The sequence below is a fragment of the Helianthus annuus genome, chromosome 8 (genome assembly GCF_002127325.2).
Source record: "Helianthus annuus cultivar XRQ/B chromosome 8, HanXRQr2.0-SUNRISE, whole genome shotgun sequence".
Classification (NCBI taxonomy): domain Eukaryota; kingdom Viridiplantae; phylum Streptophyta; class Magnoliopsida; order Asterales; family Asteraceae; genus Helianthus; species Helianthus annuus.
In genome coordinates, this window is record NC_035440.2 from 85175219 (window position 1) to 85198016 (window position 22798).

The following is a 22798-nucleotide window of genomic DNA, read 5'->3' on the forward strand; positions in this document are numbered from 1 at the left end:
CCATTATTGATGTTGATGATTATTAACGCCTAATCCATGAAACCTAACCCTGTTAATACTAAATTGTGATCTTGATTCTAATTCTAGTTATGATAGAGATCCTTAGGGCTTATTATTTCGAACCGCAGTGAACCTTTTTTACAAATATTATGTGTAACTAATATCAAAATATTGCAAGCATTAGTGATAATTATTAGTCTAGTTTTTGGTAGTAATCACAAATCGTTGGACATTCCAACATCCTTTCAAACCAAAAAAACAAAAGATAAAAAAATTCAATTAGCAGGCTTCACAAACTGTTCTTTAATCAACTTAGTTTTTAACATGGACCACAGACTCTTTGTGGTTTCGACACCCTTCTTATCAGTTACTATCTTCTGTTTACCTTTGACTCTTCGACGCCGGTCAAATTTTTACCAATCCCTACGACGAGACTAACAATTGTTTACTATGCTAGCCTTGGCTCACTAGGTACTCTCTGTAAAAGCTCTAGACATTCGGTCTTTCAATAATAGGGGATTTAAGGACATGGTAGAAGAGCAAGTGTGTGACACATTAAACAAATCCCACATCATTCTATTATGATGTCCGTATGATAGACACGACCCATATAAAATGCATTGCCTAAAATATCACTGATGCATCAAAACACATTGGCTATGGATGAGAGGATAAATCCATAGTTAAACATGCTTGAGTGGGAACAATCCATGATGGGTTCCCTTATTAGAAGTTTCCACTTAGGAAACTAAAAACAAATGTATGAACTTCTTGTAGGCAAAGCGGACAATGTTGGTTGGTATGAGGGTTGGTGTAATAACATGGTACTAAAGTCACTTTATTCTGTTCCATTTACAATGATGGAGGAAATTCATTGGGGATGATGAGTTCCAAAACCTCAATAGGAATGATGAGTTCGTACCCGAGGGGTTGGGGGGGGGTATAAATAATTCCACATATTCTCTACTATTACGTCCATGATGAGATGTATTGTATCATTAAAATGCCTCACATCATATATCACCAACGCATTTTATATGCATTGGTTGTGGATGCAAATGCAATAACTCAAATATGCCAATATGGTATAGCCTAGTTGGTTAGGGGTTTTCCACTAAGTTGTGACCTGATGGGGAGGTCTTAGATTCGATTCCTACTAAGTGCATATTATGTAAATATGGGAGAGCACCTCTGGGAGGGATTCAAACTTGGGGTGAGGGATTTAAACAACATATGCTGGTCCTTTGAAGTAAGCTAGAAATTTAGTTGATCTGCAGTTAAAAAGTAAATAAATAAATAAATAACAGATCATATTTGAGTTATTTATTTACTTTTTAACGACAGATCAACTGAATTTACAGCTTACTTCAAAGGATCAGCATAGCATATGTTGTTTAAACCCCTCACCTCAAGTTTGAATCCCCCCAGAGGTGCTCATCCATATTTACATAATATGCACTTAATAGGAATCGAATCTGAGACCTCCCTATTAGAAAACAACTTAGTGAAAAACCCCTAACCAACTAGGCTATACCATATTATCACATTTGAGTTATTGCATTTGCATTTGCATAAAAGACTTGCTTTTCATCTACTTATGGTAAATCATATTTGAGTTGTTGCATTTGCATTTTAGATTTGTGAAATAGTGAATTGAAAATTCAGATACTTTAATAAGATTCTTTATTTATTCTTGGTGCGTTTTTCTGTACCGTTATCGAATGTAAAATCTGGTATCTAAGTTAAAGACTTAAATATATTTATATAATCTTAAAAACAAAGGTAGGTGGCTGTAATATCAAAGCCACCGACCCATTATTTATATATATTATAGTGAGTTGAAAGTTGTTAACAAAATGTGAGTTGGATGAATTGGTTTTTGGTGTTGTAACACACTCACCCAGGTACGATTCCCTTCCACAACATTTTTGTTATATTTTTTTTTCCATTTAGTATCTTTTTTTCTTTTTCTATCAGCAGGTTTATTTATAATAAATATATCTATCTATGAATGAATATAGATGAATATATGTAGGCATGTATGTAGATGTTTGTTTTTCGATTACGACTATTCACTTTCTAATCCGTATTTTTATTATTTAGCTTAAAAGAAAAAAAAAACTATATTTTTACATGGTTATTTTTAAGTATGTGTTTCTTTTGTAACTACAATGCTTATACAGGTTATACTGAGTTAGATTGGATACGTCGAAACACACGTTTTCATCAGTGGCGGACCCAGGAATTTTTTCCTGGGGGTGCAGAATATTTTCAAAGATTTTAGGCCCCTAACTGTATAAAAATATCGGTTCATAGCGGGTCGGGTCGGATCATGTAAGACAAAAGAACATCAAACTAAAATTTATAAATCATCAAAAACACGTCAAACGTCATTACAAATTACAAACGTATTTAATTATAAAAATATCGGTTCATAGCGGGTCGGGTCGGATCATGTTCAACCATAGCACATAACTTTCAATTATATTTTTAAACATTCAAGCCCTAATATTAAATATTGATTACTTGTAACTAATCAATTAAACAAAAAGGTTTATATATAAAACAACAAAATCATTTAACTACAAGTCTAGAACAACAAAAAAATTAAAAAAAGTATAAAAAGATTAAACCCTTACACATTTATATTTTCTGCTAATCATCACATAAAACAAAATAATAAATAAATAAATAAACCATACTAGTTCTATATTGGAATTCTGACGTAATATGGGTCGGTTCAACCCGAATTTTGGTTTTCCGGTAAAAAAGCCACTAGGTCGTGAGCAGTAGCGTCAAGTCGCTGGGAGTTTTTTTGGGGGCGGGATTTGGAAATTGAATGGGTGGATGGGTTTGGGTTATTTTATTTAGTTCAAATTTCTTTAGGTTGAGTTTGGGCTTGTGTTAATAAAAATTGATTGCGGATTGGGCTTTGATTGGATTAAATAATTAAGTGAATAAGTGGTTAATAATTATTTTTTTTCTAAGTGGGGCGGTTGAAAATTTTCAAGGGGTGCGGGTGAAAAATTCCAAGGGGTGCGGTCAGGATTTCCGGCAAAAAATAACACTAAAAAATATTTTTTCATGGGGTGCGCCCGCCCACCCTTGGCTTAGGGTGGGTACGCCCCTGGTTTTCATATGATTAACGCATCACATAACGTGTCGTTAGCTATAAACAACTAAGTTGCTGCCGCCGCAACGTGCGGCCTATGGCAAGAATCTAGTGTACAACTAAAGTGTTATGTATATCCATAATAATTGAGCATAACCAAAAAAATATACGCTTTTAGTTGATTTATAAATTCATCCACATTAATCAAATATAATACCTCATATATTAGATGCATATATCTGTTCCCGTAAATTATTTGAGAAATATTCCCCCCAAATCGACCTGTGTTAGCACGTAACCCTCAAGACTAATAATTGATCGCAATTTGGCATTTAATATGCAACTGTTACCCACATATACGTGGTCAAATCTCACTTGATATCGTTTTAGATTTAGATTTTTATTCTATTAAGATGGACTAGTCAAATAGATTGCATAATGAGATAAAATTGTTTCTATTGGGACCAACTTTTTGCTGTTAAATTTTATAAATATATCCTATTTTATTAAAAAAAATTCGTATTTTACTATCATCATCAAAACGATTTTTTCATTTAGGCGGCAAAATTTCCCCACATCCGACAAAAAAAATTGAAAAGAAATAATCTAACATATAGAGACGACAAGTCGTTCGTATAGGGAAAATAACTTTTTTCTGAAAAAATGTAAGTGTTGAGCGATCGACTGCACTAGAATATTTGAAAAAACTTGATTATATCGCGTGATTTTTTCATTTAACGTATTAAGAATGAGTTAATCCTTCTTAATTAATCCATCTCTGATCTCTAGAAGATTGTACGTTTGAGTCAAAGCCCACTTGATACTAATTTACATGCAATAATTTATTTTATATTGATATTAAATTACATGCAATAATTTATTTTATGACAGTTGGTGAGGCCAGGATATGAATATATGATTAGCCAAAAAATGCACAACTATATAAACCCTTCTGGCTCATCTAAATGATACCATAACATAAACAAAGCCTCTTTGAGAAATCAAAAACCCTAAAAAAATGGCTGTTATTGAAAAGCTTCAAAAAAGAGTCAAAAGGACTCCAAAAGATGTTGCCATCATCTTTGGAGTAACCGGTCTAGTTGGAAAGCAGCTTCTTGAGAAGCTACTTTCAAGATCCAAATGGAAAGTTTACGGTGTGGCGAGGCGGCCGGAGACGGTGACAAGTGTTAAAAAACCGGTTCACACAAACCCTAATTACCATTTCATTTCATGCAACCTTGTTGACCCTTTTGAAACCCAAATCAAACTCTCTCATTTGCATGATGTGACCCATGTGTTTTGGGTAACATGGGCTAGTGAGTTTCCACTAGATAGCATTGAATGTTATGAGCAAAACAAAGCCATGATGTCCAATGCAATGGACTCAATCCTACCAGGAGCCAAGGGTTTGAAGCACTTCTCTCTTCAAACTGGGACCAAACACTATGTGTCTTTACAAGGTGGTTCATTGGACCATCTTGTCAAAAGGGTTTGTTACTATGATGAGAATTGTCCAAGAGTTGAAACACCAATAGGGTATAACTTCTACTATGGTCTTGAAGATCTCCTTAAGGAGAGACTAGCGGGTGCGGTCCCATGGTCAGTTCACCGGCCTGGTTTGATCATAGGAAGTTCGAGAAAAACCGTGTATAACTTCATGGGAAGCTTATGCGTATATGGGACCATTTGTAAGTATTTGAACCTCCCCTTTGTTTTTGGTGGAAGAAAAGAGTGTTGGGAAGAACAATTTGTTGATGTCTCGGACGCTAGGCTTGTGGCCAAACAACAAATATGGGCAGCCACAAACGATTCGGTTCAATCAACTAACGGGCAAGCGTTTAATTCAATAAACGGGGATGGTTCAACTTGGAAGGATATATGGGGGGCGATTGGGGATAAGTTTGGAGCGATCGTGCCTTTGAAAATGTTGTCCGAGGAGTTTACTTTCGCAGGGTCTATGAGCGATAAGGGGGGTGTTTGGAAAGAGATAGTGAAGAAAGAGGGTTTGGTCGAGACCGAAATGGAGGATTTGGCGAATTGGTATTTCTTGGACGCGTTGTTTCGTTGCCCGGTTAAGATGCTTGGAACAAGAGAGAAAGCAGATAGGCTTGGGTTCACAAAGAGGTATCTAGCACTTGATTCGATATCACATTGGATTGATGTTTTGAGACAAGAAAAACTAATTCCATGAAAATGTGATAAGAATGTAGGGTGTGAATATAAATAAACGATAGTTATGGGGTTGTAAATGTAAAATTTCCCCAGTTTATTTGGAAGAAAATGTGGTGTACCACTCGTTTAATAGAGTTTTGACTTCTCTTTTGTTTTTTTTAATAATCTTGTACCCCTTTTAATGGACATATGATATAGATGAAATATTTAACTCCAATAGCCCAGATTTTTCTCATCCTGTCTGGTTAAAGACATTCAAGCAAAGGATCAAAGTTGATAAAGACAATAAACAAGGTGTCTTGATATTTTCAATTTCAAACACATTCACCTAATACCTTCAACAAACTCCATAATTCATAACACAACTTTACAATAACATACGGATTGTCCGACTTCAAATACACAAACGCGTATTGAACATATTTTGCATTGGTTGTTGATGAGCGAGGAACTATGCGTGTTATGAAAAGTCTGAAATCTATGAGCTTCTTGTAGGTAAAACGGACAATAATGGTGCTATGTAAATGTTATTCCAATACCCAAAGTCTCACTCATGTTTTTAGTTTTCAAGTACAATGATGCTATATAAACTTTTAATAATATGTTTCCGCCAGTTTTGTTATTGATCAAAGAGTTAAAACCGCTTTTATGTAAAACTCTTTTAAGTTGCATAAAAGCATGGTTTATAAAAGTATTGGTGTTACAACTTACAAGTTGATATACGATCATTGGTTTAAGGGATTTAAATGTTTGCATAACTAGTGTTTAAACTTAACAAGCTTCATAGAAATTAGTGTTATGCCTCAACTTGTTAAGAAATAAAAACCACGTTGCCCACAGACCGCATTGCAGATGATCAACTGAATAAACTTAAACAATTGTATTGGTTGTATCCTCTCTTTGCCACGAGGGAGCCACGTTGGCCATTATCCCATTGCACATGACCTAACAAGTATGCAAATATTATGAACAACTATTATGTAACACATTATACATATCCTAGGTTGATCGTCGACAAGAAAGACGTAAAGATAACTAGCAGAGTTAATCATGTCGTGTCAAATAACTTTGGGTTGTCAAGTTGAATAGATGAACCCAAACACGACCCGTATATTATTCATGTCGTATTACTAGCTAACCCGTTTAATGTTCGTATGTGAATATTAATAACTCATGACGTGGTAGGAATTTAAACAACCAATGACCAACTCAAATGACCATTTTATTTGTAATTGTTGTATCTTTAATTGTTGGTTTTAAATATAAATCTCGAGATTAGCGGATTTTTTTGAACGGCTAACGAATCCACCAAATGGGCTACTGGTGAAATATTATATAACAACGCAAGTCTCTCATAAATCGAGGACATGGGTTTCTAGTTCTACTAGATTCATAGAGACCGTTCTAATTCAAATACCATTATTATTACCTTTTGATAGATAAGAAGAAAAACTTTCGAAAGTCTCTTTTCCAACAACGAAAAACAATAATAATATGCTTTTGTTCATTTATTAGCAATAAGTTTCGTCATAATACTAGTCAATGAGAGCTATAGAATGTAACCACAAAATGATGCAAAATAAGCTATCATATGCATCTTTCTTTAACCATAAGAACCAGGATGATTCCTAAGCTAAGTCGTGTATCAAAACTGTTAAAGAATTGGCACGTGTGCAACGACGCCATAGAAGCTGCAATGAGCATAAGAGATATGATCTCATAACCGATCTGTTTGTTCCTTTGGACTCTTTATGAGTGCCTGTGGCTACATAACGTTCTCGGTTCTTGCAACTCGTGGTAATCGTGTCGGGAACAAAAGTGTAATCTATCTTTTCTGGAAGTTAAGCAATTTGAGGGAGAGAGCAAAGACAAGAAAGAAAAGGAGACTGAAGGCAAAACAAACCGCAGCAGAAACACCAATCATACCGGAATCCATACCAAGTGCTTCCTTCAAATAGTCTTTCACTGCTCCCTGAAAATCCGGTCCCACAATCTGTTCTTCCACGTCAGCAAGTTGAGAGCCAACCAGACCTTTCAAAGTCCAAGCTATCGGGCATATGTAGTAAAACCAGATCCACCATCCCGGTATTTGCTACAAAAAAAACAAATCATTATTTTTATCACCTTGCACTTGAAAACATTTATAAAACAGTAACAATAAGTTGGTTAAGTTAGTTACCGCTTTTGGGACGAGAAAACCAGCAAGAAGATTCCATAACGAGTAAAACGCAGAAGAAACAACCGCAGCCATTTGCTGATTCGGTGTAAGACCAATTGCCATCATTCCATAAAAGGTAAAGTAGGTGAAAGTTAAAAACATGAACGCAAGGTAGAGTACAAATTTCGCTGCACCAAAAAAAATATAAAATATCATATAACCGTAATCGTTATTGTCGCTATTATAATTATGCATATTAGATTGATACCGATATTCCTCTCAAAGTTGATCATAAAGTACGTAATCACACCATAAACTATTGTCTGACTTGCTACGTATGGGATCTCCACCAGACCCTGTAAAACAAATCAAACTAAATTTTGTATCTATAAAAAGTAAAAATAAATTAAAGAGTAAAATGCCATTTTCATCCTTGAGGTTTGGCCAGTTTTACGAGTTTTATCCCAAGGTTGGATCCAAAAGGTTTGAAATCTTGTAATTTTCATCTGGCTCATTAACTCTATCGATTTTTCCTGTTAAGTCAGGGGTATTTCCGTATTTTTTGTTAACTTAAAGGGCAATTTGGTCTTTTTAGAGGTATTTGGTCTTTTTACATAAAAAGAAAAGGACCAAATTGCCATTTAAGTTAGCAAAAAAAGACGTAAATACCTCTCACTTGAGAAAAATGGATGGAGTTAACGAGCCGGATGAAAATGGCAAGATTTTGAACCTTTTGGATCCAGATGCAGAAAAACAAACCTTTGGACAAAAGTCGCAAAACTGACCAAATCTAGGGGACTAAAATATCATTTTACTCTAAATAAAAAATATAAAAGTATAAGGAACTTGCCTGTGCTATAGCATAAGGAATTGCAGAATACATTCCAGCTGCTCTTTCGCGGTAAAAAACCGTTCTTTCAATTGCAATCACGGGTTGTACGGTGGATGCGTTATTTACACCAAGAAACAGACAAGCTGTATAAAGAGCACCTATAAGCACCATTACGTTTTGGGTGCTGTCTCTGCAGAATGAACAGATTGGTAATAAACTATGATGTTCAAAAACGATGATGAAGGTATGCTTAATACCTTTTTGAACCAACGTCCCAAAACATAGAACCGACGATGAGCGCGCACATGGTTGTAAACAACATCCTCACAGCATTGTATTCTGGGCTTCTCCAATACACAAGACTCTGCTTCCACAAGCAAGTTTTAAACTGATACAGACTAGTTTGGGAGTATGTTGTAGAGAAATGTAAAGCTTCGGATCCACCCTTTGGAGTACTCTCTTGCTGAATCAAAACTTCAATTTCTCTAAAGATATTAAACCGTAAGACTTTTTTGTGTACAGGATAACATTATAACTTATAGATATCAGTAGGGCTGCAAATGAACCGAACGAACACGAACAAGACCTTTTGTCGTGTTCATTTGTTTTAAGGAAATATACGTGTTCACAAACTGTTCATGAACACTTACCGCATGAGATTTTATGTTCGTGTTCATTCGTTAAGGAAATGAACGTGTTCGTGTTCGTTTGTTAGTTTTAGGCAACGAACTCAAGCGAACGTTCATGAACACAAACTAATGTTCATGAACACAAATTGAAACAAACGAACACAAACAAGCGTTCATGAACATAATATATAATACACAGCGTTCATGAACATAATATATAATACACTGATACTTATTAAATGTTTTATTTGTCAGAATTTCAAAGCATTTTAATAAAATATAAAGACTAAAAAACACTAATCAACTATTGAACACAAACGAACATGTTACCGAACACTCACGAACATAAATGAACGAACGCAACCTCTGTTCATGTTCATTCATTTATTAAACAAACGAACACAAACGAACTCCCCCCGAACGGTTCATGAATTGTTCACTGAACGTTCGGTTAGTTTGCAACCCTAAGCACTTATACATTATGCATGTTAGATATAGTGAGAAAGAGAGACAGTTATACAGTAACATAACTGTCTTATATATCACAGTGAAAGCAATAGGCACAAGTGAACACAAACGAACTTCCCCCCGAACGTTTCATGAACTGTTCACTGAATGTTTGGTTCGTTTGCAACCCTAAGCACTTATACATTATGCATGTTAGATACAGTGAGAAAGAGAGACAGTTATACAGTTACATAACTGTCTTATGTATCACAGTGAAAGCAATAGGCACAAGTGTTTATTCGGTTCTCGCATTTTTTATTTAATGTTGGTTTTGTATTTACCGATACTGCTGAGAGTTTTTATAAATCTCAGCAAAGTCCTGGCCAATTCTTTCTTCAGCAGCAGGTGTAGTCATATCAAGCATCCAATTTGCAGGATTATAATCACTAGGCATCGGTGAAATCCCGTTTATACTCTGTATATATTAATAACAAATTCTTCATTAGTTTGTATATAAAAATTGTCAAACACAATTGTTACCTCGAAGTACTTGATCAAAATATCTGATCTCTTGCCCACTTTTCCACCATAAATCACGCGTCCTCCTCTTTTCATTAGAAGCAGCTGTGAATCATGAAACAAATGTAAACATAATTTCAAAAGGTTTCTGCACACTTAATAAATACACATGGGGCTGCAAACTGACCGAACGAACACGAACAAGGCCTTGTTCATGTTTGTTTGTTAAGGAAATACATGTGTTCAAGAACAGTTCATGAACACTTACCGAACGAGATTTTATGTTCGTGTTCGTTCATTAACGAAATGAACATGTTCGTGTTCGTTTGTGTTTGTTAATTTTAGGTACCAAACACAAACAAAAACAAACAATCGTTCACGAACGCAAACGAACACAAACAAATGTTCATGAACACAAACGAGCGTTTATGAACAGAAGCGAACACAAACAAACATATATGAATTTTAAATAAAATAGGCATCTTTCATCATAGACATTACAAACAAACATATATAAATTTTAAATAAAATAGGCATCTTTCATCATAGACATTAAGAAGATCCACAAACGAACATGTATACTAATTGACGTGGGAATACTGGAAAATAAATATAAAAATTAACAACTCTAATTAACTATCAAACACAAACGAACATGTTACCGAACGTTCATGAACATAAATGAACGAACATGTCTAAACATGTTCGTTCATTTAACTAAGCGAACAACTTTTTTTTGTTCGTGTTCGTTCATTTATTAAACAAACGAACTTCCCGCCGAACAATTCATGAAGTGTTCGCTTAAAGTTCAGTTCATTAGCAGCCCTAATTATACACATCAAGTAGCGAAACTGAAACCTCATCGAATGCTTCGAATATTTCAATACTTGGCTGATGAATGGTGCAAACAACTGTTCTTCCGGTATCAACTGTATTACGAACGGTTCGCATAACAATGGCAGCAGCCCGAGCGTCAAGTCCAGATGTTGGCTCATCCATGAATATTATAGAGGGATTCGCAACAAGCTCAACGGCTATTGTTAATCTTTTCCTTTGCTCAGTGGATAGCCCTGTAGTGCCAGGTAAGCCTACTAATGCATCTTTTAGAACATCAAGCTCAACTAATTCCATCACTCCTTCCACAAACTCCTGTTTGTTTTTGAAAAAAAAAATCAGCTTAAAAGTAAACGGGTCAAATCTATACCTATATTTATCTATACTTATATAATAAAAAAAACAATGGGGGACATATGTCATCCATTGGAGGCATCTTCCTTTTGGTTTTCCCCCCTCTTTCTCATACTTAATTATGGGTATTTATTTTTTGTTAATTAACGAGCCGGGGTTCTCACTGGAAGCAGCCTCTCTATTCCTACGGGGTACAGGTAAGGCTGTCTATATCTTACCCTCCTCAGACCCTACCTTAGCTTTGCTATTGGTGGGATTTACCGAGTATGATGATGATGATGATTTTTGTTAATTAAAGATAGTTATTATTAATCTTTTTAGGTAAACTTATATTTTTTATATAAAAACTTCACCAAGTTCAAAATTATGTTGGTTATAATATTAAAAAAACAAAGAAAAATGACGATAACTGTGTTTATGAGTGATTTCTAAAAAATCATATATTTATGTGATTGGATGGTAAGAATGGTAAAATACAATATGTTAAATAATAATAAAAAATAGGTGGTATTCAAAAATCGAAGTTAATACCCAGTTGATAGAAATAATCTTTTAAAAATTAACTTAACAAAATTTAAAATTGTCACGTCATTATTCATTTTTTTAAATACATATCTTGACGAATGACGACTATATATGTTAACAAATTATAATATATTCTATTAATATAATACACGGGTCTATTCAACCGTGCAATGCATATGTTTTCTTAAACATAACTTTTTTGTTCCTAATTATCATAGTTGTTAAAAGCTATCGCCTCTTGCGCCTACAGGGGCGAAGCATTGAAGGGCCGGGGGGGCCCCCGAACTTTTTGCTCAGTAGTGTTATGTATGTATGTTTCGTATAGAATTTTTTAGGTATATACGTTTTCGACCCCCCGGTTTTATAAAAATATTTTTTTTTAGGTATATACTTTTAGATCCGGTGACTTCCGACCCCCCGGTGGAAATTTTTAAGCTTCGCCACTGTGCGCCTAGGCCCATTTTCCAAGCTAGGAGAGACAATTGCGCTTTATGTCAAGGCAATTGCGCTTTAGTTCTCTTGGTTATGGTTCAGACGCAGATTTCGGCGAGATTCCTAGATTCCGGAGATTATCTAAATTCTGGCAACATTTTAGCCAGAGTTCTACTTTTATCTAAGGAAAACTACTTTTCTACACTAATATTTTACAACTTTTGGTACTAAATAGATGATATTAAATATTATATAATAGCTTTTGTTTATCTTATTTAAAGAATAGTATTAATTCTCTAATACATAAAATATTTTTGATTTTTTTCTTTGTGCGCTCTTTTATTCTCAGGCCCTTGCTTTTTTTACGCCTTGCGGGGCCGAGGCCTGTGCGCCTAGCGTCTTTAATAACCATGCTAATTATATAACATTACATTTATCAACCCGTGTAATAAACGAGATTATAACCTAGTGGGTAATATATTAATATATTCAAACAGACGAAACTAACCCATCTTTGCTTTTCAGGGACATCTTCCGGCAGGCGGAGAAACGCAGAGAATAAGAGAGATTCCATAACAGTGACTTGAGGAGAGTGAATATCATTTTGCTCGACATAACCACACACTCTAGCGAAAGTGCTTTGTTCCTTTTGGAACCCGGATATAGTGATATCCCCTTCAGTGTATCCACCTGTCTTCCTGCCAGCAAGGACATCCATTAAGGTTGTCTTGCCGGCCCCACTTGACCCCATTAGTGCAGTAAGGACACCTGGCAAAAACACCCCACTTACGTCAGACAAGAGTTGCAACTTCCTACCTTCTGCACCTTCCGTAACCATGTCCTGACAAAATGATGTTCAAGTGAGTTTAGTTTTTGCATAATTTACATGTTTGCCACGCAAGTAGTAGACAATAACAGAAAGGGTGTACGATGTACCTTTGGCATGTCAACAAAGTAATTGATGTTATGAAAGGTCATTGACAGCTGTTTGAAAGGTAGACTCATGCCGGCTGTTCTAGAAACTTTTTTAGATTTAACTGTCGCCTTATCGTCAGCTGCAGAAATTTGAATTTCACTTTTTCAGATACTCCCTCCATTACAGAAATGCAAAATCACATAGTTTATAAAAATCAAAGAGTAAAATGCCATTTTCGTCCCTGAGGTTTGGCCAGTTTTGCGACTTTTGTCCAAATGTGTGTTTTTCCGCATCTGGATCTAAAAGGTTTGAAATCTTGTTATTTTTATCCGGCTCGTTAACTCCATACATTTTTCTCTGTTAAATCAGAGGTATTTTCGTCTTTTTTTAACTTAAAGTGCAATTTGGTCTTTTTGCATAAAGTGAAAAAGACCGGATTGCTCTTTAAGTTGGCAAAAATAACGGAAATACCTCTGCTTAACAAAGAAAAATGGATGAAGTTAACGAGCCGGATGAAAATGGAAAAATTTCAAACCTTTTGGATTCAGATGCGAAAAAACAAACTTTTGAACAAAAGTCGCAGAACTGGCAAACCTCAGGGACGAAAATGGCATTTTACTCAAAATCTAATTTACCCTTAACAAACAAGTAAAAAAAAATTTGTAGATCAAAACCAAAACCACAAATTCAAGTTATGAATACCAATAAGGTGTTCATGGTTCGGTTCCGCCCATATAGCGTAAACTCTTACCTGGACCACTAACTACAGTTTCGGACAAAACCAAACTGGTTGGCTTTAGTGGTTTGGCATTTTGAACCAACTTTTTTAGCTTCTCACTAAGTACTATTTTTAGACGATGATAAGAATGATTCTTATTTATAATATAATATATAAACATAACTGCATTGTCCTATAATGAAAGAATAAATAAAAATATTGGTGGCCGGTGGAATTTACACGGTCGATTTAAATTTCACATCGTAAACTGAACTGTAAAACAATTTAACTATCAAGGCCAAATTGTGAATGGAGCCGTATACATTTCAAACCGAGCAAACTGGCAGAACTGCTTCGGTTTTGGGCGGTTCAATGAGATTCAATGGTTTAAGAGTTAAGACCACCCCTAATTACCAACTAGCATAATAGGTAACTGTGATAGTAACTAACCTCCTTCTATGGTTGAAGGTAGAATAACCTGTGCAACTTTTAGAGCTGCAGTAGAAAACAAAATAGTATTCATATTAGCATATTTATATTTTTTTTGCTTAAAACACATCCAAACATTAATAAACAAGCGCTTACGTTTAAGATAAGTCAAAGTCAGAGTGACTATGATATTGAATAACAAAGCATAAGCTAACAAGGCACCAACTCCAAGCCAATACCAATAGTTCTGAGTGGGCAGATCATGAAACTGAAGGACACCGTACCCCACTGTAGTATTTGTACCGGTAAGATTCTGCAAAGTGGCAGAATTTGGAGTTGTAATAAAACAATTGTATTTGATGAAGATGACGTGGACAAGTTAAGTGCAAACGACAAACCTTCATCCATCTTGTGGAAGTGAACTCATTAACAGATATTGCATTTTGAGCATATGATAGAGGTGACACCCAATAACCCCATATCCACCATGGCCTAATCATATCTGAAAGACAAAAAAGAAGAGTTATTATTTATAAGCCGTTGATTCGTGTAGATGAAAATGAAGTTGGCAAATCACCTTTCGGCATAATGAAACCACCCATCAAGACTACCGAAAGCAGAGCAGCTGATCCGAAAGTATTGGCAATCATCATACTTCTTGCAGCTGCAGCCAGTGTACGAAAAAGGCCTAAAGCCATCTGGTGCATTGAAAATAGAATGAACACGTAACGGAAAAACCTGAAAAGTAGTGCAGCAATTCATAGACGAATGTCGTAATTCTAATGAAGGATTTTGTTGCAAGAGTTAAAAGATAAAGCTAGCATACCTTCCTGCACTTGGAGAAAAGCCGACGCTATAATATACTATACCAGACCACACGCAAGCTTCAACAAACGAGTACGGGACACGCAATATCCAACTAGAAATAGACCACGCCCATGCAGGATAGAAATTATTATCACGCTGCTTGTAAAAAACAGGCAATCGGACTATCATTAGTGGGAGTTCTGTAAAGCCGTTGAACATCATGTGCACAAGTGCAAAGAATAAACAACCAAGATACAACGTTCCATCTGGCATATCTGTGGGATGTAATCTTGTTCTTATAAAGAGTGTGCTTGTAACAAAACCCACAAACGCCACCTGTACATTATGTGATAGATATATTAGTTCTAATCTATGTTATATTTCAACGGGATACTTCCTCAACTTTCACCGTTTGGCCGATAGCACTCTCAGCTTTACGAATTGTACCACGTCACTCTCAACTTTCGACTTTTTTTCCTCTGTCACTCCCAAACTAACTCAGTTTTTTTGTTGATGTGCCACTTGTGTAGTGGCGTGGCATATGAGGTTGCACTTATTTAGTGACGTGCCATCTGACGTGGCACTTATTTAGTGACATGACATGTGAGGTGGCATTTGACATGGCCTTTTGATGACGTGGAATCTGATGTGGCACTTGTTTAATGACGTGGCATCTGACGACAACTAACTGGGTTAGAGTTCAGTTAGTTTGGAGTGGCAGAGTAAAATAAGTTGAAAGTTGAGAGTGTTATCGACCAAATGGTAAAAGTTGGGGTTATTTAAATCCAATATCCCTATTTCAACATAAAGAAACAATAGGACATACCTGTATCGTCTTGAAAATGTAAAGAAACTTTTGTCGTTTTATCAATACGAATTCTCTTGAGAAACAAGCTCTAAAGAGCTTCCACTTTGATACGCCATACCGCCTTTTCCTCAAAGCTGACACGTGGCTCTTGGATTTATCGAATGGAACAGAAAGGGTAGATTCCGAAGACTTTCCATGGATGGAATTTTTGTAAGCTTCTGAAATCTTGGAAACTGACATGTATTCATATGGTTTTGAGGCATCAGCCCAGTACTGAGCTTGATCTTTTCTTGAGGTGACCTATAGACACATCAGTTGTTAGAGTTTACTTGTAAAAAGTGAGAGCATTCACATCCTAACCATCAAATTATGTGAGGAGGGGTTTTTATATTATAAAGGGTATAAAAAGTGGTTGTGAGTAGAGGAGAGAGAAAATGTTACTGTTCATCTGTATATTTGGGGGACACTGTTCATCCGTTATAATTTTTTAATATATTTTGAAAGTGGTTGTGAGTGGAAGTTAGAGAAAAATGTAATGATAATATTATTTAATTGAAAGAAGAGAGAAAAAGTATTTGTTTTTAGTGGAAGTATATTGATATAGGAGTTGTTTTTTAGTGAAATGTATGTATAATTTGATGGATTGAATGTGAATGCTCTGATAACTTATAGAAAAATATGCATATATAGGGCATGTTTAGCTAAGCTTTTTAATCTTCTTTTAGGGCTAAGAGGGTGTTTGGGGTTTCTTAGACCACCCGGAGTGGGGCGTGATTTTTAAAAAAAATTGAAAAATAACGCCCCAAAACGCCCCTCCCCCCACTACACCGGGCGTTATTGGGCGTTATAATTCAAAAATTTGGAGGCCGGCGTTTTAATAAAAACGCTTATTTGGTTCCTTGTGTGGTTTGACCCACCAATCAATTTTAAGATTCCCTGACAACTTTTTGAGCAACCAATCAAATATGCTGATTTGTTTTTTTTTTTTAAACGCTGATTTGTTTTTTTTTCATTAAAAATAACATGGGCGTTATTGGCATAATGCCCCACTACGCCACTTTTGCTATAATGCCCCAACGCTGACTAGGATGCCACGTGTCGGATAATGCCCCATGGTGGGGGCATTATAACAACTTACCACTACACATGGTCTTATTTTGAGGGTAAAATGACTTTTGAAGGGCAAAAGGACTTTTGAAAAATGTTTGGCTTTCCTTTTGAAGGGCAAAAGTCCTTTGGATTTACCAAAAGTCAGGATTTCCTGACTTATTTTGGGCAAAAGTCCTTTTGCAAAAGTGACTTTTGAGATGGAGAAAGAGATCCAAACATTATTTAGAAGTCAGGAGAAGGACAAAAACTTAGCCAAATACTATGAAAATAAGTCCTTTTGGAGCTTTTTTTGTCTTCAAAAAGGAGAAAAGGAGAAGTCATAATTTGTGACTTCTTGATTATGAAAAGCTTAGCCAAACATGCCCATAATAGAGTAAAATCTCATTTTCGTCCTTGAGGTTTGGTCAGTTTTGCGACTTTCATCCAAAGGTTTTTTTTTGCATCTGGATGCAAAAGGTTTGAAATCTTTGCCATTTTTATCCGGCTCGTTAACTCCAATACTCCATCCATTTTTCTCCAAGTCTAGAGTATTTCCGTCTTTTTTGTTAACTTAAAGAGCAAATCAGTCTTTCTCAAGGGTATTCGGTCTTTATACATAAAGTAAAAAAGACCAAATTGCCCTTTAAGTTAGCCAACAAGACAGAAATATTCCTGACTTAATGGAGAAAAATGGATGGAGTTAACGAGCCAGATGAAAATGGCAAGATTTCAAACCTTTTGGATCCGGATGCAGAAAAACAAACCTTTGGATGAAAGTCGCAAAGCTGGCCAAACCTCAGAGACGAAAATGGCAAGATTTCAAACCTTTTGGATCCAGATGCAAAAAAACAAACCCTTGGACGAAAGTCGCAAAGTTGGTCAAACCTCAGGATGAAAATGGCATTTTACTCTATATAATAATTATAATATAATACCTCTTGAAGAAAATCTGCAGTGCCTTTACGTGAGGGCTTTTGAAAACCTAAAGACTCAAAGAAGTTAAGGACTTCTTCTCGTGGACCCTCATAGACCATGTGACCTTCTGATAACAGAACCAGATCATCAAAAAGATCAAATATCTCAGGTGCAGGCTGCAGCAGAGCCATTAACACTGTGGCTTCCATTTGATGAACAAAATTCTTTACGCATTTCACAATTTGGCACGTTGTTGAGCTATCTAACCCTGTTGATATCTCATCCATAAAAAGAGTTTTCCTTGGACCCACCACCATCTCACCTACAATAGCATGTCTTTATGAAGGCATATCGATAGTGCTAGACAAAATTCAAGGCTGGAAAAAATTGTTTTGTGTAACCATATGGCATGCATAACTTTTACGGTTTTACCTGTAGTAACTCTCTTTCTCTGACCACCTGAAATACCCCTGAGCATATCATTTCCGACAATTGTCTCTGAACACACATCAAGACCAAGCACCTTCAGTATGTAATCTGTTGAAATGCTGTGCCGTTTCCCAGCAATGGAGGCTGCCTGATTGTTACATTATTGTATAAGAAAATTATACTAAGATTATAACATAATTAGCATGAAAATAGTGTCAGCAAGCTACAAATCTCAGAATGGTAACCTTCATAAACGCATCAATTTCAGGACTGGGACGTATTTTCTTTTCTTTCTCCAAACGTGTTAGTTCTCTCATCAAGTTTCCTGTAAATAAAACAGGTGAATACAGAAATCAGTTAAAAACGTCACAGCATGTAATGAGTAATAGTAACCTTAACTAACTTTACATTTGACTTCCAGGTGTATATAAGCAATATATGTACATTTTTCAATGAACAGACAATACAAACCTGCAAACCCTTCACCTTCACATCTTGCACCAAAATCAAGAGTTTCACGTACTGTTAGCTCCGCAATGTGGTCATCTGTTTGACTTATGTAAGCTGAAGTCCTTTGAACACAGAACTCATTAAGTTCGTGACCATTATAGGTAATTTTACCATTTTTCTGAAGAAAGGGAAACGGTATAGTAAATGAGAAAGGTTACAGTTCATGTTGAAACCGTAGCAAGCTTCTGGTACCTCAAAACAACTGCCATGCCAGATGTCAAGTTATACCATAAAAAAATCATTACTTGATTTGAAACTAACACGTGTCATACCTGTCATTTATTATTTTTTACGCATTTGATTTGTTAGCACAAAAGTATACATACTTTTAATATTCTACCATTTGGCCATTTGGTAGAAATCCAGAAGGCTCAAACTATAATACATTTCCTAATACCATTCCACAATGGCCGTTTGAAGGAGATATATCGTATGCACACAAATTAGAGTATATGTTGAATAATATCTTCAACCCTTTTCGTTTAATATGCAATCTTATAAAGTTTTTCTTTCGCAGGAGAAGAATTTCGAAAGAAAAAACTTTGCGTAGATACCTTTAAGCTCGTGTCAAGTTTCCCTGCAAGAGCTAAAAGCAATGTAGATTTTCCGGAGCCAGGTGGGCCTAAAAGCAACGTCATCCTGTCCCCATGTCAAACATAAACAAGCTTAATTAAAAATCATTTTCTTTTGTTCAGTTATCAACCAATTTCATACAGTGAGGTAATGTCATAGTTATTAAAAGCCATCGCCTCTAGCGCCTAGGCCCATTTTTCTGGCGAGGCGAGGCAGTTGCGCTTTAAGTCGAGAAAATTGCGCTTTAATTCTCCAGGTGATGGTTCAGGCACACATTCCGGCGAGATTCCTAGATTCCGGATAGTTTCCGGCCAAATTCTCTAAACTCCGACAAGATTCTAGCTAGATTTCTACTTTTATCTAAGGAAAACTACTTTTCTACACTAATACACTAATGTTTTTAGAACTTTTGGTTCTAAATAGATGATATATAGTTTTATATAATAGAAATTGTTAATTTTATTTGAAGAATAGTATTCTTTTTCTAATACATGATATATTTTTAACTTTTTTTTCATTATGCGCTTAATTTTTCTCAGGCCCTCGCTTTTTTTGCGCTTTGCGCCTAGGCCCCAGGCGAGGCCTATGCGCCTTGAGTGCGCTTAGCGCCTTTAATAACTATGGGTAATGTAATGGAAAACTCAAAGAGAATCACATCAATTTGAACTGCTTAGATTGAACATACAATTATCAATAACACATTAACAAATCTCTGATCTGAAAGTATGGTAGATAAACCTTTCTCAAAAAATCAAAGGTTTCTAAGTTTGATCATCAATCAAAGCTATTAAATAACTTCTACTATAAAATTTAATGATATTAAATATGGTAGGCTTGCAAATGCTATATGTATGTATCCAAATATAAGGGAATGTAATCTATGCAACATAAAATCTTATACAGATTATGCATGCATTCTCAAGCTATTCCTGGTAAATTTTAAATCAAAACGAACCGTGAGCGTAAAAAATAGATATATAAGGGTACCTTCCGGGTTTTATTGAGCCGCTAATATCCTTCAAGATACATAGATTATGTCTCTTGGGATGGTAAATCTTCAAACTGGTTAACAAACGCTGCAATCACACCAGAAAAATCAGAGATAAAAACAGCAAGTTCCATATTCCTTAACTTCATTGATTCCAAATAAAAAAAATGGTGATATGCCTTCATGATCTCATACTACCACCTAAAAGTAACAACCTAATAAATGCATGGAAGCATGGTTGTTAAAAGTCATCGCTTCTTGCGCCTAGGCCTATTTTTTAGGCAAGGCGAGGCAATTGCGCCTTAAGTCAAGACAATTGTGCTTTAATTCTCCGGGTGATGGTCCAGGCGTAGATTCCGGAGAGTTTCCGGCCAAACTCTCTAAATTCCGGTCAGATTGAAGCTAGATTTCTAGTTTTATCTAACAAAAACTACTTTTCTATACTAATACACTAATATTTTAGAACTGTTGGTAGTAAATAGATGATATTAAATGTTATACAATAGCTTTAGTTTATTTTATTTGAAGAACAGTATTAAATTTCTAATACATAAAATATTTTTATTTATTATCATTGTGCGCTTTTCTTTTCTCAGGCCCTCGCTTTTTATGCGCCTTGAGTGCGCCTAGCGCCTTTAATAACTATGCATGGAAGTAAATTTATCATAATTATAAACACTGAAAAGCTACTTATTTATCGTAAAAATCATATGTAGTGCGTAAATGTTAGAATGAAAACACTAATTACAGCTTATTAGACTTACAAATGAGCATTGTTCTGAAAAATAATATTCAAGTCTACTTCACTTTGGAGTTTTGACTGAATATCAGTTCTCTAAAATTTACATATTACACAATCTGAGACTCTGAGTCATTACTTAGCTTTCTCATAAAAAAAATGCTGTGCCAAGTAAGAGAACACTTACCTCAGTCACATCACGAGTGTAATTAAGCAAAGTCGGCAAAGCTCTAGATCCAATCTTCACATCCGCCTCAATGTTCAATTTCTCAAACCTAATCTCAACCTTCGGAACCTCCAATCCAACTCTATTCCACCATTAACACAACAATTCATCACAAAACAGTCAATACTTAATACCTAAACCTAAGCGGTAAAATATCGGATATCGGTCAAGGACTGATATTTGAGACATCAGTTATCACGGTAAGATATCGGTAATTTTAGTATCATGCTAAATTTATATATATAGCAATTTAACACTAACAATTCAGTATACTCTTCTACCATTAACAAATTAACCTTTTTTAACTTGCAAAACACTAACAATTGTAGCAAGTAGGAAGTGACTAAGACTTAAAACACTAACATTTAACCGTAATAACTAACAATTAAGACTTAAAACACTAATACCAGCAATAAGAAAAAAGACGAATGGTAGAATTAGGAAGAACTGTACTGATATCGGTAATATCGATGATATATCGGTCAATATCGCCGATATTATCGGCTGATATTTTGTACTGATACCGATGACATTAACTACATAGACCTAAACACATAAACCTGAATCAAACAAAACTAAAAACCTAACATCAACTAATCTTAACAGTTAATAGTTAATAGAATAATGGCTAACAGTTAATAATACCTATCGAATCGCTCTTTAATCGCGGCAAGGAGTTTATAATTATCCTGTTCAGACGTATCAAGCGCTTTCTTAACAATAAGCGAACGATTACGCCGATCAAGCTTCGTAACATCTATAGTCTCCGTCCTCTCAGGCTGATTAGATCCAGACGCTTGCCGTCGCATCAACGCCGTCTTCTTCTCCTTTCCGGACGGTAACCGCTCAATCGCCGCCCACAGAAGCTCCGTCTCGTCTCGCTGAACATCCGTCGTGTTCGACCGCCGTGAAAAGGTGCGGTAACTGCTCTCTATGTCCACGTCGAAGTACTCGCTTCCGTCAGATGCCGCCATTGATGAAGCGGTTACGTGATCTGATGATTACTGTGGATATTGAATTCGATTTAGGGTTTGAAATGGTGTGTGATTGTTGTATGTTTGTATAGAATTTGATCGGTTTGATGATTCATTCACAGGGTTTGTGACGTAATGGAAACGAGCTTGTTGTTATGGCTATACATACAGTTGGCCCGCGAATTTTGAAGTCGTGAAATGACGAAATCGCCCCTTTTGCGGAATTCTAGTAACAAAATAAGTAAAGTTTTTATTTTATTGTTTGAGAATATTAAGACTCGTTCAACCAATTTTGATTTAGGGGAGGGGTGGTTACTAGTGATAGAATTCTATCACTTCCATTATTCAATGAAATCATGCCATGTCATCACCCAATATTCTATCACTAGTGATAGAAATGTAGTAGGGGTGGTTATCCGGACCCAGGAAATTTTTTCATGGGGTGCAGAAAATTTTAGGGGTAGTTTGGCTATTACTGTATTATAATTTTTTTTCGGTGCGGTTTAGGTCGGGTCGAGTCAGGTCGGTCAAGTCAGCACATTCGGAAGTTTATAAATTATAAGGTCCTCTTTAGTATACTCCAACTTTACTATTGAGGAATTGCCTATTATGTGACTCATAAATCTTGTTATAAATCAAAGAAAAGCATTAAAATTTTACCAA

The 22798-nt window shown here is 35.7% G+C and overlaps 2 protein-coding genes across 2 annotated transcripts; one reads left to right on the forward strand and one right to left on the reverse strand.

Moving 5' to 3' along the window:
- Positions 1-4099: 4099 nt before the first annotated feature.
- Positions 4100-5501, forward strand: LOC110873280 ((S)-8-oxocitronellyl enol synthase CYC2). Its single transcript, XM_022122214.2, has one exon. It carries the CDS (start codon positions 4131-4133, stop codon positions 5301-5303), a length of 1173 nt encoding a protein of 390 aa, XP_021977906.1. The 5' UTR covers positions 4100-4130; the 3' UTR covers positions 5304-5501.
- Positions 5502-6867: 1366 nt separating this feature from the next.
- On the reverse strand, positions 6868-22259 carry LOC110873281 (ABC transporter G family member 31). Its single transcript, XM_022122216.2, has 24 exons — positions 21807-22259; positions 21123-21243; positions 20196-20284; positions 19190-19274; positions 18597-18753; positions 18371-18450; positions 18129-18273; positions 17717-18018; positions 15711-15992; positions 14904-15220; positions 14655-14815; positions 14476-14579; positions 14234-14390; positions 14099-14143; positions 12951-13069; positions 12523-12855; positions 10728-11018; positions 9891-9974; positions 9692-9825; positions 8532-8759; positions 8293-8464; positions 7711-7798; positions 7464-7630; positions 6868-7376 (listed from the first exon to the last, which is right to left on the reverse strand). The coding sequence occupies exons 1-24, from the start codon at positions 22133-22135 to the stop codon at positions 7110-7112; spliced, it is 4257 nt and encodes a 1418-aa protein (XP_021977908.1). The 5' UTR covers positions 22136-22259; the 3' UTR covers positions 6868-7109.
- Between the last annotated feature and the right edge of the window lie 539 nt (positions 22260-22798).

Excerpts from the sequence above, each read along its gene's own strand:
- LOC110873280 (XM_022122214.2), top strand. The coding sequence starts at position 4,131 with ATGGCTGTTATTGAAAAGCTTCAAAAAAGAGTCAAAAGGACTCCAAAA.
- LOC110873281 (XM_022122216.2), bottom strand. The coding sequence starts at position 22,135 with ATGGCGGCATCTGACGGAAGCGAGTACTTCGACGTGGACATAGAGAGC. Across the intron at positions 15,221-15,710 it reads ACATTTTCAAGACGATACAG|GTGGCGTTTGTGGGTTTTGT; the intron begins GTATGTCCTATT and ends CATAATGTACAG. Across the intron at positions 8,760-9,691 it reads AAAAACTCTCAGCAGTATCG|AGAAATTGAAGTTTTGATTC; the intron begins GTAAATACAAAA and ends TAATATCTTTAG.